Genomic DNA, 16,421 nt, shown 5'->3' with positions numbered 1-16,421 from the left:
GCCTTTCTTTTCTTAGAATGTATTACCTTGTCTGTAATGTTTGCTGGTTAGTTATTTCATTAACGTGACTGCCAGACTTTGTTTCTGAATTAAGTTGAATTTCAAATTAATTCTGAAAATACGTTGTACAGCAAATCATGGCATCTCAATTCTGTAAAGTCACAATAATGTCAGTAAGAGAGGATGTCTGAGTCCTGGGACCAGTCAATCGCAATGCTGACATATCGAGACAACCAATAAGCCCAACAAGCATGTCTTTGGGCTGTGGTGGGCAGACGTACCTGGAGAAAACCCAAGCATGCATGGGCTAGACATGCAAACTATGCCGTGCAGGCCTGAAACTGCCAATTTATCATTTTTTTTTTTTTAATTAATAAGCATATTTAAAGTAAAAGTGTTAGCTACAGCACTTTCTACTGGCTAGCTGCTCAAAAGCTGCAGTTCTTGAAGCCAATATTAGACTTTCTCCAAGTAAACAAGGCATTTACAGTAAAAAGGTGAGAAATATCAAAAACTAATACACAAGTACACAAATAAAGAGATAAAAAGAAACAAACTGGTTAAGAAGTACTATGATAAATATTCATTTATTTATGGTGTACTTTTAAGTTCAGCTTTGTATCAGATAACGCTAAGCTAGCTATGGTTGTTTGTTGTGATAGATCCACAGTGTAAATGTAAAGTAACTCTATCAGCATTCATGTGACAATGAAGAACTATTACTAAAAAATATTATTTAAGGGGAATTATATTTTTTATAATTCGAAGAGAAAGATTTACAGATGAATCAATGATCATATGCATGCGAGGAAATATATGTGAACCATTTTTGTGCATTCTGTGTACATGCATTTATTTTGTAGGCTTACTTCCGTTCTCACGTGTTGTATTCCTCGCGAGCTTGCTGCTTCTAGAGCAGCACAAGAAGCACTTTGTCTCGTGAGGAGGGGGTGTTGACAGGAGGAAAAAGGGGGAGGTAGAGGGAGGCTGAATTGGACTGGCCCGGTTCATTTCCAGCTCACAGCCTACTGCAGGACGAGGACGGCGGAGGCCCGAGGACGGGTGCCTGTAAGGCGGGAGAAGCGTGGACACCTTGACTCTCCTGTCGGATTGGGAGACACCGGGACACCGGGCGGGGAGGGGAGGGGGCCCGTATGATTCCTCTCGATCCGTAGGCTGTAATGATGGTGGTGATGCACCGACAGCAGAGCGGCGGATTCCTGCAGAGCCCGACACACTGCATCACAACCCCGCACCCGAGTGTGAGCCTCCCGCTACAGGGACGCACGCTACCCTTGCACCAAACCAGATTTCCATACCGATGCTTGAAGCAAACAACCGGGTAACAGACGATCCGGTAGCTCCATTTATACTCCACCCTGTCTGCTGGATGAGATGGAGGGTTACAGCGGAAGGAGACCCCAGCTTTGAACCGAGCCTGCACATTTTTACTGCACCTGCTTCGATGTGCATGCACCGGTTGTTTTGAGCACGAGGAAAGATGATGGGGCGATGCTACCGGGGCAAGCTGTCGGTGTGGGCCGCTCTGTGCGTGCTGGTGCTCTGCTGGTTCTACATTTTCCCCGGCTACAGACTCCCACGCGATAAAGACATAGTGGAGGAGGTGCTGAGGCAGGGGGAGGCATGGGAGAAGAACCAGACCGGCATCGATTTGTACAGGTTGGTCTCAGGGATCACATTTCTGTCCATTGATTTTTCAAAGTGCGGCCCGGGGCCCCCAGCTGTCCTTCAGGGCGTCCCTGTAAGTCTCCAGGGTAAAGGAGCTGTAAATTACAGAATGCAAAGGAAACATTGTTTAGGTTGCTCTCTTTGTGTCTCTCCCTTTATCATTTTAACCATATAGGAGAGCAAACTAAAGGGGCATTTTAAATGGTTTTCAAGTTTTGTTAAGCTTCTTGGGACTATTTTGTTTTCACAAATGTCTGCATTAGAGTCCCTTTTCAATCAAATGTTTCTTTAATGTATATCCTAACCTGAATCCCCCAATTATATCACAAAATTGCATAGAAGACGTTATAAAACTCTTTATAACTCTTTATACATGATGGCTACTGGAAGATATTTATACCATTTAGTGTGTTTGACCTCCTTTGTCTGCATTGTGGTCCTTTGCCATATGGGAATATGTCTTTATCATGGGATTGTAAGAGATGCCCAATAGAGAAAAGTGTAAATTATTAACAAAGTAGCATAAAAAAGAACCGCAGCAGCACATAAAAGTGTTAGTCCATCTAACCTTTGCGCTTACACACCTTCACTGTTGTATTAGTTAGTTATGTAATAGAGTTACTGTCATGAAGGAGTCCTTATGATAAGGATTGGATGCGTTTTATTGTGGTTCTGTGCTCAGAGGTGTACAGCTTGTAATAAGAGAGAAGAGGGTATACCTGATTGAAAACAGTCAATTATTATCACATAAAGCAAATTAAAAGCCTGTTTTCAAATGTAGACATTTTTAGTGGCTGGGAGACAAAACTTTGCAATTTTGCCCCTGAAACTGATGTGATGTAAAGCAGCAAGCATGCAATTTGGGATTCTTGGCACTAATTGCACACCAGTGTGCCTGAGAGCTCCTTTGTCTGCATTCGGGTCCCCTATTATAGGTGTATATGTCATTATTAGAAGGGTTAGTAGGAGACCCAATCAGAAACAGTGTAATTGCCTATCAAAATGGAGCAAACTAAAAACTGTATTGTGGCAAAAAGATTTCTTAAGTGATTTGAATCCAAAAAAATATTTGATCTTATCCTTTAAAAAGATGGTTCTCAACCCTTTTCCCTTAGGGCCCCCACCACTTATGTACAGTGCTTAACAAATTTATTAGACCACCTGTCATATTTGTCTCAGAGACCATCCAGCATCATGAAGTGCTTTAATGCGGACTCTTTCATTTTCAGTGAGCTCTCCACGTTTTACCATTTTGAACAGAAATGAGGAATTTCAAACTGAATTCACTCAAATTTGAGCTGGCTCACTGGGCTTCTCTGAGAAGTCAGAAATTAATAAAGCATAACATTCAACCCCTAAAACTAATTTTTCTGTTCAGGAATGCAAGTAAATAACTATAATTTGACATATTAATCAAGAAATAATAATGTGCTTTACTATTTTTTCAGTTTTTTTTGTAAATCAGTTAATTTGAAAGTTCATGGATAACGATAATAATTCTATTTTAGCATTAAAATAGTATTTGGGTTAAAGAGCTTCTACATATTGGTGTATTAACCATTGCAGAAATATAAAAAATGATTTTGGTAATTACCAATGCTGTAAATTTAGGGCAGCTGTGGCATAAACCTTACTTTGGCTAGGGTTAGGGTGGTCTAATAAATTTGTTAAGCACTGTATATGAAAAGCTAAGGCCCCCTAGGACCCACTTGAAATAACTAAACATCAGTTTTAGTTATTTTCATTGTCAAAATCCATATGTAACAGGCTTACTTACTTAAGGCCACTTCAAATAATAGAATAATAAAGAGGATCTTGTAATTTTCAAGGAAAAAAAGTCACGTTTAAAAAGTCCCGAATTATAAGAAAAAAAAACTTGAAATTGTACTTTAAAACTATTAAAGCTTTTGAGATCATAAAGTTGGAAAAAAATCCATATCGTATTAGATTAAGCTTTCCTTGCACAAGTTCTGCAAATGAGATCCCAATCAAATGATTCTTTTACTGGGACTTATCAATACAGGAGTATTTGATTTTAGAACAGAAAACTCACATTATTATTATCATCTGGACTCTATTACAATATTGTAAATTAAATATTTTAAACAGTTGAATTTTTTGACTTGTAATGTCAAAAATATGAATTTTTACACAAGAATTCTGAGTTTGATTTCTTATAATTATACGACTTTTTAATCTCAAAAGCTTGAACTTTTTCTCAAAAATAAACAGATCCTCTTTATTTTAAAAAATCTTTTATAGGGTGGCCCGAAGACGCCATTACACATTATGTGTCTAATCATTATTTTTTAAAAATGTACGCATGTCTAATTTTGAATCAGAACAAACAGGACCCTGCACCCCCTCTGAGATCTTTGGCAATCCCCTTAGTGGTGTTCCTTAAAGGAACAATGTTTAGTTTTTTTGTACTGAAATGTCAGCAATAATCGAATCCTTCCAACAGTCTTCAGAGCTGGAGACATTCTTCATTTATGTAGTTGTAACCAAGGCCGCCCATATAGGGGATAAAGGGGAGAGCTTTCTGGGGCCCAGCAAAATGCAAAATCAGCAAAATCATGGTCCACTGTAAAGTTTGGCTGTGACAACCATATTTTATTTTTAACCTTAATAATAACCACTCTTATCAAAGCAACAAAAATGAACTTAACTTATTTATGCTGTAGTACAATAACCTTTAACGAAATGTGAACCTTTTATTGGTGATGTTAACAATGTGGATGGGCAAATTGAACTAAACTATTAGGGAAGTAATGGCAGACTTTACAGCTGAGTCAAAATGTGCACAAACATCAGGATGCCAGACAACTTCAATGGAAAGAATTATAAACTTCTGAAAAGAGGCAAAAAAGAGAGAGGAAGGGGCAAAAATGGGTTTAAAGTGTCTAAAATAAGTAGCTAACATGAGCAGCCATTGGCCTAAAACTGGGTCAAAGTGGCAAAAATCTGATTAAAAATAGCTGACGGAGAGGAGAAGCAGTGACAAAAAGGTGAGAAGTAACAGAAATTTGCATCAAGTGCCAAAATGTGTTAAATGCAGCAAAAAGAAGTAGCAAAAATGGGCTGAAAATTAGAAAGGGGTTCAATAAATAGCATGGATTTATAATTGCAACATCAGAACCCAATAGTAGTTTTTCATATTTTTAGCTCCAAAATGAGTTAAGGACACTAGCATCAATACTATTGGTCCAAAACACATGAATTGATATCATCAATAACTCAGAAATGGGGAGGGCCCGTTCTCTGGGTATTTCAGGGGTCTAGTCAATTCTGTGGGCAGCTCTGGTTGTAAAAGTATTTAACAACATATTTATCACAGCCATGGTGGCTCTGGTTGTTGCCTCAAAGTCTGCCACATAAGGAAGTATGAACTTCTATGCAAACTACTGTTCTGTTGTTATAGCTTATTCATGCTTTTGTGATAGACCACAATCATTCTCTGCCTTCAGCTATGCTAGACATCTGTCATCCTAGAGCCCCCCGTAACCCACTCCACTCCTGACTCTTGTAACATTGTGGTCCCACTAGATATTTCCAAGCAGAAACATGCCGCCCAGCTCAGGCCACCTCCATTGCTTGCCTCTTGTTTTGAACTAAGGACTGATGAAAAGGGCTGCACTTGACAGGGTGTATCTGTAACAATAAACCACTATTTTCATTTCATAGATGACTTTTATATAATCATGACCAGATACCTTAATTCCAAACAGATTCAACAGAGCTACTTGCTAGCTATTATTATTGTTCTGACTGCCAGCCCAGCATTTAAACTCACTGGGATTTTTTTTAAACTAATAAACGGCCATGATCATATCATGATTTGGGCTTCTGGGTACTAATTAGCACATTAGAGTTCCATTGATCTCATTTGTCTGTATTGGGGCCTTTTACCATATTAGCATGCATGTTTACAGATCATATAGATTGATTAAATGGATAATTAATAAAAGGATATAACCAAAGCTAAGCAAACATAGTGGTTGGAAGCAGCATAACATTTTGGCTTTACTCTTTTTTTTTCACGTTATTATAACAAGGTAACACAGCAAATTGAGGGCTTGTGAACTCTTTGCTGGTATCAAAAACCTTTAATCATAGGGGCATACATCATTACAGAAATATTAAATGGATACCAAAGAAACAATGTAAACAATTATCAAAATAAAGCAAATGAAAGATGTTTTGTGTTTGTTTAAATCTAGCAAAGCTGTGCATCCTTTGCCCTTGCTAGTAAGGAAAACATAATGTCATCTGCAAATTTAGGAGCAGTTGTCATCTCCATACCCCTATGACCTCTCTTTTCTTTATAAGACTCCTAGGCACAGCATACCATTCAAGACAGACTGAGATAGACACCTAATAGAAATGGTGGATATATGATTAAATCTTGCAAAATAGCAACTCTCTGTTTTAAGTCTATATAGAGAAATTTCCACCTAAACAGTAATTAACTCCTATTTAAGGAGCTATTCAGTTGTGAAAACGTGCTGACCATTCTCGGAGGCAAAGCCGATTAGGATCATGGTGGAAGGTGACACATGCAGAGCAGTGGACAGAGCTTACTGGAGCTGTGCTCTTTATTCTGTAGAGCTTCGGTTCAGTTCAATGGATGTTCAGGATTTTAAAGCTAAGGACAGACAATCCTTTAAGTCTGCCTGTTTTTGATGGTTGTCGCTTGAAGCTCCATGCGTATATAACCTTAAACTATTATAGTTTCCTCTTATGTACATTTATTGTTATATAGGGATTTCTTTGTCCTGTCACACTAAAGCACATCTTATTCGAGCCTTCTCTCGCCAAGTAATTTCTCAGTTATTGTAGCCTGTCTCTTTCCAGACCCGAGCTGCCCTTCTTAATCCAATATGTGTCAGATTGTTTAGACCATGAGCAGAGACCTGACTTCTTATAACCTTCTCTGCGCAGGAAGCTGCTGACGGAGTGCTGCGATCCGAAGAGGATGTTTGCAGTCACCAAGGAGAACTCGCCGATGGGCAAGGTCCTGTGGTATGATGGAGAGTTTTACCACTCGCGCACAGTCAACAATGAAACCTACCCGCTTTTTGTACAGGTATGGAAAGACACAGGAGTGAAGGAATTCTTTTAAAACAAACGTTGCTATCATTTCATGGGTTTTATCTCACGTGACATAGTAGAACCCCCTCTCTGGTGGGCACCTCATTGCGTACTGCAAAAGGTTTTATATCCAGTACCTCAGACTGTATACAGATAAGTCTGGGATGCTTTTATTTGAAGTCGACTTGTTGTGTAGACACGCTTTCAGGACAACCCCTAAACAAAAAGCATGGCTTTATTTGTGTCCATTCAGTCTCACTTGGATTGATCAGAGTTGTGGCTCTTTTTATAAATCTGGACTTTTTGGCTTGGGTCAGTATAAGAGCCAGTCTGCCAGCTCCCAAAAAGCTTTTAATTTGTTACCTATCAGCCTTTTTCAAAACCTTTGAGTCTTTTCTTAAAACTGTGAGCCGGCTCCCATTGCTCACAAAGAAGCTAGCTCTTCTGTGAATGACAAATCACAACTTCCACGTAAGTCGTTTGCTTAGAGGCTGGTTGAGTTGTTATTTTAATCTAACCAGTACCAAACAAGACGCGTATAAAAATAAATATAAATACATATACAGTGCTTAACAAATTTATTAGACCACCTGTCATATTTGTCTCAGAGACCATCCAGCATCATGAAGTGCTTTTATGCGGACTCTTTCATTTTCAGTGAGCTCTCCAAGTTTTACCATTTTGAACGAGAATGAGGAATTTCAAACTGAATTCACCTTTTTATACCCAAATTTGAGCCGGCTCACTGGGCTTCTCTGAGAAGTCAGAAATTAATAAAGCATAACATTCAACCCCTAAAACTAACTTTTCTGTTCAGGAATGCAAGTAAATGACTATAATTTGACATATTAATCAAGAAATAATAATGTGCTTTACTATTTTTTCAGTTTTTTTTGTAAATCAGTTAATTTGAAAGTTCATGGATAACGATAATAATTCTATTTTAGCATTCATTATCATATAATGAATATGACAGGTGGTCTCATATAGCATATATCATTTGGGTTAAAGAGCTTCTACATATTGGTGTATTAACCATTGCAGAAAGATAAAAAATGATTTTGGTTTTACCAATCTTTACCAATGCTGTTAATTTAGGGCAGCTGTGGCATAAACCTTACTTTGGGTGGTGGTCTCATAAATTTATTAAGCACTGTATAAATATATCACTGTGTCCTTATAAAGCAAGTTTAGGACAAAAAAACAGTTAAAGAGGCCCGGCTAGCATCTTGCTAATTTGCCCCTGTTCATTTGAATTGCCAGCAGATTCCCTGTACACAGAATGCAGGGGCACTGAGCCATGTAAGAGAGCTGCTGAAATTACGTATGAAGCTTTTATTTACACAAGAATTCTGATTCCAGGTCATCGCTGAATATGAATCGTTAATGCATAGCATGGATATACATACTAAAATGCAGCCACTTGGTATCTGGATACCAAAATGCTAATGCAACCACTTAAATTTTAATCGCCTATGAGTCAGTGGTAGGGCTGTTTATGAAGGGACTGTTTGAAAAGTCCAGATAATTACTCCCCAAGTCCCTTACTGTCTACTTCTCCTGAAATAGGATTAAAAAACAAATCAAGGAAAGGTGTGAATAAGAGGAAAGGAAGCGAGAACTGAGATAAGGAGATCTGTTGGCACTCTGGCATCACATCTGTTGATGTGATTAGTGTTTGCTATGTATTGTAAAAACTACAGTTTGCTGTTGAAGGCCAACAACATATGCTATTGCAGCAAATGAAATGTGAAAACCTCAGTGATAAATATGGGCTCACTGAGGTTTTTACATCTCATAGGCTGTTTTTAGGCAGTGTGACATCTAGAACAGCTGAAATGTTTTACCCCACTTAAATAGAACTTACTGTATAGTTAGCACAACCTGATGACAATTTTTAGATATCCTATTTTAACCATAGTTGTATGACAAAGTCATCCGGTTTTATTATCTTTCTATCCATTCTATCTTTAATTCATGTTTCTTAGTTGTTAATATTATTATGGTCCACTCTGGTCCTGTCTGACTTTCAGTCTGTTGTTAATGTGTAAAGCACTGTGAGCTGCACATGAACAGCTTCCACCATTACAAATAGAGTGCATTCAGAGCCCCTTCACTGTTTTATGTTGCAGCCTGATGGCACTATCATTTAAATTCATTATTTTCTCATTTGTCTACACTCAGTACCCTATAATGATAATGTGAATAATGCACAACAAGCTTTTCACACCTGGATGGGGAATTTTCTGCTTTGCAAACCCTCTCAAGTTCAGTGGGGACTGTCAGTGGACGGCCATTTTCGGGTCACTCCAGGGATGTTTGATAGGGTTCAGGTCAGGGCTCTGCCACTCTAGGACACTCTCAGAGTTGTCCCTACTCCAGTGTGGTCTTGGCTATGTGTTTAGGATCATTGTCTTGTTGGGAGGTGAACCTTCAGCCCAGTCTGACGTCCTGAGTGCTACGGAACAGGGTTTTATTGCGGATATCGCTGAACTTTTCTCCAGCCTCCCAGTCCCTGCTGCTGAAAAACACCCCCACAGCATGATGCTACCACCATCATGCTTCACTGTTGGGATGGTAATGGGCAGGTGAGACATAATGTTGAGAACTGAGGCCAAACAGTTCACTCTTGGTTTCATCAGACCATCTTTCATCTTGTTTCTCACAATCTTAGGGGCCTTCAGGGTTTTTGTTTTTTGCAAAATCTGAGCGGGCTTTCCTGTGTTTTACACTGAGGAGAGGCACAGATTGGGCACAGACACTACTCGGTGACATCCTTTAAAGCCCTTTGAAGTTTAAACAAATACAATTTACAACTTCCTGTGTTCAACTGTTCATAATATCTCTTATCTTATCTATATGTTTAGTGTCTCTTTCGGGAACAAAAGACAGCCTGCCATGAAATCCTGCTATAAAATAAAGGAGGGGGGGTTTAACCTTGTAGGAGGATCCATTTTGTAGTTATTAAACCAGAGGTGTACTGATTAAAAGTTAATTGACTTTTTTTATTTGTTATTTTTTCCTTTTTTAACCCAAAGATAAAGGTTTAGGATGATGTAGATTTTCTTTTTTTGAAAAAAGGAAAAAATCAGACATCATTGAAGTGAAGTTCTGGCAGGTACTGTGCCGTGTTGAGTGCTTGAAGGAGTGCTATATAATGGTCAAAAGTTCCCTGATAGAAACAGTTTCATTGTGTCCTGATGCTTCCATGTGATGTAAACATGCATCATTTTGGAGAGATGGACCATTAAAAAGCCTGTCCTGCAGCTGTAAAGAGTGTTTAACGGTAGCTACATCTTTAAATTCTTTTTGTCCTTCGGGCCCCCTCACCAGTCATGTGACTGAAAGCTATCAACAGGACAAAAAAACTCTTAGTTTGGGCATCACATGTACAATAAGAATGAAGCTTTTTTATGTGGTCTCTCTAAAGTTTTTTTTTTTTTTGCATTGTGACTCTGAGATGTAACAAAAGCAAAATAATTGAAATTGATATTTCTCAGACTCAGGGAAATATGACACTGTTGCAAGGGAACAGGGGTTTTTGAAACAGCAGCATCCCGCTGATCCATAAAGGATGCTGTGGAAGAGACAGACATTCTTAACAGAGTGAGGATTAATGGAGAAGTGCTGCAGAGAGATGGGAGTAAATAGTAGTATTTAGAGATAAGATAGATGGGACCTGGTAGGGATAAATAGAAACGCAGGAACATCGGTGAAATATTTCTCTTTACTTGATTTGCAGTTTTTACTTTTGATACCCCACCTTAAAACCAATACATTGGTGAACTAGCTCCTGTTTTTTCCTAATGTAATACAGCATATTTTGTTATTTTCAACTGATCCTAGATAATAGGGTTTTTACCACGTGTAAAGCAGGAGGAAGTAACAGGAGGATGTGCCGTCAGTTTATCCCCTTCCCTTTTCATGGAAAGGATGCAGCAAGGCCCAAAGATGAACCTCTGTGCCTTTGTGTGTTTCTGTATAGAGATAAGGTCTGTTGGGCTATTTTTACACGGTTCCATGCCCTGTATGTGTGTTAAAGAGAGTATGTGTTTGTGCCTGGAAACAAGACAAAATGAGAAACTCTGGTCTGAGTGCTGTAGCGGTGGTTTTTGTATCCAAGAGCGATGTACATCTTGTTAATAATCAAGATTAGGTCCCCATTACTGATCTGCAGTCTGATATCCTGGCCGGTAAAAGCAATGAATATCTGACCCTAATTTGCAGGCGTGAGCTGTGCATGTTCATTCATGAGGGATGGGGGGAGGTGAGGGTGAATAAATTAAGAAATGTGCGAAAGCTGAACAAAATTGTGCATTCATGCGTATTCATATACAGCAGTGATTTACTCACAGTTTAAAAGTGTTTTTGTAGACTTAACACATTTTTAAGGATCTTGGATGCTCTGAATTCAGAGTGAATTGGATCTGTTACAATTTGAATTAATAATTTGGGTCATTATTCAGGCAGCAATGCCAAAGATTTTCTGGCGCCTGGATCTTTCTAGTAGAGATCTGCTATTTCTCTTCTTTTTGTTTCATTAAAAGTGAAAACTGGAGATTTGTGGTTGTTGGTTAAATGAACATGTGATTTGTCGCAATCCCATTGGTTTTGTATAGGTAAATTTAGAAGTGTTAGCGCCCTAAACTCTGACTATTTCAAGTATGGAACAATATTTATCAATAGAAAAGTAGTACAGCCAGACTTTTGCTGGTCCCACCTTCTGGAATTCAGCAATTTGGCTTTCAGTCTGTCTTTTATATGAATGGAACAAAATATTTTCTGGGTTTTTTTTGCCTATTTTGTTGTTGAAAAAAATAAATTTTGGGTTTAGAGAAGACAGATGAAGCAGTTAAATCAGTCAGTAGGTTTGGATGAGGAGGAATAATGCCAGTTTGGAGGCACAATAAAGGAAGACAAAAAACACTCATCTCTGTTCTTCTCTTTTTTTCTCCGCTCGTGAAAGTCAGGGAGTAGTGGGAGGTAGAACAACAGTTTGATCCCAGCAGGGGTGAGTGCTCACCCAAATTAGGGCACCCAATCCTGGCTCTGTTCACCCCGTCCTCTCTAGACTGTTCTCCATGTATGTATACTTTCTGTGTCCTCCAGGCATTTCTCTTCATGTGTAATGTTGGTACCAGGACACGTCTTGTTTGAGGTGGCAATTTGGGGCCATGGGCTAGGGAAGGAAGTATCATCATTGTTTCATTGCAGAAAAAAACCTTTCCTTTAATGGGCAGGGACCTCTACCAGAGCAAGACTCATGTTGACAGCCATCCTGGAGTTGGAAAGGGGTACGGGGTGAGGGGATGCAGAAAGAGGGACAAGAAAAACAATCATCAATCAAAAAGTGCACTACTTTGAGGTGTCCTTCCCCCTGGCTCTGTTAACAGTCTCACCATATGCCTCACCCGATTAGCTTGATGTCACACATGTGCTAGCCAATCAGCGTTGAGGCCTGGGGGCTAGAATTGAATTGTTCATTTTGCTATATTTTTTCATGCATTTTTACTTTCGCTGCATTAAAGTACAATTTGTTATTGAAATTTGTCTGACACAGCACACAGCATTTGGTAAAGGGCAGATGCTTTGAAAAAAAACTCCAAGCGTGATTGGATGAACGTTCTGTCTGCCACATCGTTACGGGCCAATCAGAGCAACAAAACACGTGACGTAGCTGCGCCCCTACCAAGGGAGTAAACTCCATAAGGATTGAATAACACAAACCATGGCGAGTGTAGACATGTCACACAACTTGTGTTGTTTTTGAAACGAAAACAACTCAATGCTGTTCTTTCCTCTTCTTTTAACCAGGAAAAGTCGTCAAGTTCTGATAGAACTGGAACTTTAGCAGCATCCACGCTAATGTCTTCCACACTGTACCCACCTCTTGTTGTTGCTTGCTTACGTCACTACTCCGCCGCCCCCGAAAGTACTGGCCTTCGTTGCTGATTGGTCCTGTCACTTTCTAACCCGGCCCAAACAGTTCAGACAGGAGCTTTGCAAGATGGATTCGCTAGTGAGAAACACAGAAACAGGCGGATCCATCTGCTTTGCAAGGTTAATCGGTTACAATATCAGACGTGAAAATCCAGTACTGATAGACACCAAAAACAAACAATAGAAAAAGAGAAGCTAAAGCTCATAGAGCCCCCTGCTGGTTAAAAAAAGAACTGCACTATAGATTGTTGCCTAATGGATTTAAATTGTCCCTATTTATTATGTAGCGGATATTTAATTGTATTGTGAGGAATCACTACATTTTTAATTTAAACTAGAAATATTGAAAATATACCTTTATACTGACAGAGAAAATAATCAGCACACATACACCAACCTACTGATTTGTTGTTGCAGGTATCCATGGTACTATTTACTATTTTCTCATGGTTTTTGATCACAGACCCTTTGATATTGATTTTAAAACATACAAATGCACATTTTTATGTATATCTTTGTTGAGATACCTCAGCAAGGACTTATATTCCTTAAATACACACTTTTTGTTTGTTTTCAGATAATGTTAGCAAATTATTACACAGTAAAATCTCTTTTTATGATACATTCGCCACTTTTGCTCCACTGATTTTTGCTTGAGTTGCAGCTGCACTTGACACACTTGTGGTATATTCTACATCACATATACATTTCCTGTTACAATAGTAGAATTGCAACCTTTCTGCAAGGTTATCTTGTGGCCTGTTGTCTGCATAAATAAGGTAACCAGTGCTTAGGTGGTGTGTACGAATCATAAGCTCCCACACACAAACATATTCTCTGCCTTCTCAATTACCACTGCTGTGATTATAGGTTTAACCGGCCTCTCTGTTCCAGTCTGGCAGCAGCTACAGTATTTGAGCATGTGCCAGGGAATGTGCCAATTTGGGCTTTGACGGTTTAATTGTGGGTTAGTTCAGTGGCTCAAACAGAGCATCCATATGTACTGTTCACCGGACTGTGCAGTAGATTCCTATGATCCCGTCTTTTTCCTGATGTATTCTTCATATAGGCGACTATTTGTTGCCCCATACTAAAGAAATGGCCTGGGATGAAGGCTGAAGAAATAAAAAGGACTCTTATTAAACACAATAAACAACCAAACGATAATTAGAAGAGAAGCTGCTTCCAGCTTCTCAAATATGAGATAAGCAGCTTTTTTCTGTGTTTTACAACACAGCAATGTTGATATATTTTGGCTGGAGGCTGCACAAGCATTGTGTTAGAGCCTTGTTTCACAAATACGTTAGATTGAATAAGGCAAGAAAATAACCGAAGGAGGCAGTACACATGTAAATTTGTTGTTACATTAAAAAACTATGTCAATTTTGTTCAAAATAACGGTTAAAATTTTGGATTAATGACTTGCCAGAAATAAAATGGCCACATGCTACTGTAATAAGTGTCCTTCTCTTAAGTTTTAGCCTGGTGTGCTGGTACCCCTCCCCAGCTTAAAGTGCTGTTAGAGGGGTATTGTCCTCTGCCTCAACTCTGTCACGCTCTAAAAGAGACCCTGAGGCAAGCAGTGTGTGTGTGTATTCCCAATTTTGTGCACTCAAAGGGGAATAATGGGCACAATTGTTTCCACCATCTCCCCTAATCCATGCCTCTGACTTAAATGCAGCCCGGGCAAAGAAAAAGGACATTTTTGGCTCTTGCCTCTTGAAGCGTGGTATTATAGTGTTCTCAGAAACTGCTGTGATACTGTCTTATACCAGGCTTTCATTTAGATGATGATAGGACAGTGAACATCTACAAACGACTTCTCTTGCCAGCATTTATGTGGAAGGACTGCTGGTAGTTCAATTGATTTAAAACAATTCATTTGATTTGGAAGAAACATGGTTCCCCAATTGGATAAGGAGGAGGCCTCATCTGTACAGAATAGTAAAGCAAAATGTGATTAAGATTTCTAAAAGAAGAATTCAAAACAAGTAATGCACAAGAGGCTCATAAAAGATGCTTGACTTGATTAGCTAAAGTTTTAAAGCAAACAAACATACCAAGTTTACTTAAAAATGAAGGATAAATTGCTGAATCAGTAATCTTAAAACTGCCTATGAATTATAAGATAAAAAATAAAAGGCTAAATGGTTGAACAGTTTTAAAAATTTACTACTGTAGTAATTATCTAAAAGCAGTGAAGTAACAGGTTAGACTTAATGTGGGTCAACATTTGAAGTAGTTAGCCAAACGTCATTTCTAAACTTTTTAAGAAAGTAAAAGTAAGGAACAAACAGGTGACATGGCAGGCTTATACTCATCAATAAATAATTAAAACTGTTAGCTTGAAGAGTAAATGAGAGGTAATGAACACACTTTGTAATAAGTTAGCAGGTAGTATTAGGTATTATGTGATAACAGTTGAAATAATTTGTTGAAATGACCAATAAATAATAAAAATTGCTTGTCTAAATTAGCTTGTCAAAACTGAAGACTAACATTTATTAAATGTCTTAAGTAACAAAACTAGCTTAAAATTATGGCTTAGTGTTGATAGTTAGCTAGAGGTAAATGTTGAAATCATTAAGTTTAAATTGTTTGCTAAATAAAAGCTGTATTATTTAAGGTTTTGGATGAACTGGTAGATAGCTAGTTGAGGCTTAGTGGTTAGATAGAATGAAGGAAGTTGCAAATGGTTGACATCGCTAGCCAACACTGAAGACCCACAGTTGTAAATGGGGTGTAACGGTGTAATAGTTAGCTACAATTAGAAAAAAAAGTTAGCATAAGTATTGAATTAAGTTTTTAAACAAGTGGCTTGAAGAATAGCTCAATGGTTTAAATAGTAAAATGAATGAATAGTAGGCTAAATGTGTACATCATAATTGCCGAATTTGATAAATGTTATTGAAAAACAGTTCATTGAATTAACTAAAAAAAAATAGACACCTAAAATATTTAGCTTCAAGAAAAAAGACAATAAGATGAAATATGGAGCTAAAGCTAATGGGTACATTTTTTAAGTTATTTTTTTTTTATCATTGATAGCCTTGGTTGACCTTAGTTTGCTTCTATACACCTTTTCACCCTTTAAACTGGTGCGCCCACAAAGCTGTGAAAGGATCTTGACACTAGTTCTGGTTCCTGCACTTAGCCAAGCACAAGGTGACTCATGCACATGCCTCAATTAAGGGATCTAAGCTCAGAGGAAATTAATATTTATATCTGTGCATGTGTAAACAGCTCTGATATATAATGAACAGATGGCTGACTGTTTGTTTTTACACTTACTGAGCTGCACTTTTCCTCCCGTCTTTCCAGGACAACCCTCTGCCGCTGCCCCTGAAGAAGTGTGCCGTGGTGGGCAATGGTGGCATTCTCAGAAACAGCAAATGTGGACAGGACATTGACAAGGCCGACTTCATCATGCGGTGAGGAGAAAAAAAGAACAAAAAGGCACTCTGTGGAGCTTCTTCACTGCTCCTTCAAATGTGAATCAGCAGTACCCGAGAGACAGCCAAACACCATTAGCCATCAGTGATAATGAAAGCTGGTGTGGACTGAAGCCAGGAGACGGAAAAATGGGTCACAGTGAGGGCAAGGGAGAAAAGAGGTTAGGCGTGAGAAAGCAAAATCAGAAAACACAATGATAAAGCAGAATGCAACCTAAAAACTGCAAAATACAGGAGAGCATTTAAAGC

The 16,421-nt window shown here is 38.6% G+C and overlaps 1 protein-coding gene across 3 annotated transcripts in view; it reads left to right on the top strand.

Moving 5' to 3' along the window:
* The first annotated feature begins 1,087 nt into the window (after positions 1-1,087).
* st8sia1 (ST8 alpha-N-acetyl-neuraminide alpha-2,8-sialyltransferase 1) overlaps positions 1,088-16,421 on the top strand; it is a 53,158-nt gene continuing 37,824 nt past the window's right edge. For all 3 annotated transcript variants that reach the window (XR_005991564.1, XR_005991563.1, XM_041780795.1), the window contains exons 1-3: positions 1,088-1,680; positions 6,631-6,775; positions 16,042-16,151. Coding sequence is in view for 1 of the 3 variants with exons in the window: in XM_041780795.1 (XP_041636729.1) it covers positions 1,502-1,680; positions 6,631-6,775; positions 16,042-16,151 (434 nt within the window). In the remaining 2 variants the exon portion in view is untranslated. The remainder of the gene's footprint in view (positions 1,681-6,630; positions 6,776-16,041; positions 16,152-16,421) is intronic.

This window comes from Cheilinus undulatus, linkage group 23 (assembly GCF_018320785.1).
Source record: "Cheilinus undulatus linkage group 23, ASM1832078v1, whole genome shotgun sequence".
Classification (NCBI taxonomy): Eukaryota; Metazoa; Chordata; class Actinopteri; order Labriformes; family Labridae; genus Cheilinus; species Cheilinus undulatus.
Note: the sequence above shows the minus strand (reverse complement) of the source record. Positions and strands in the feature narration are given on the sequence as shown.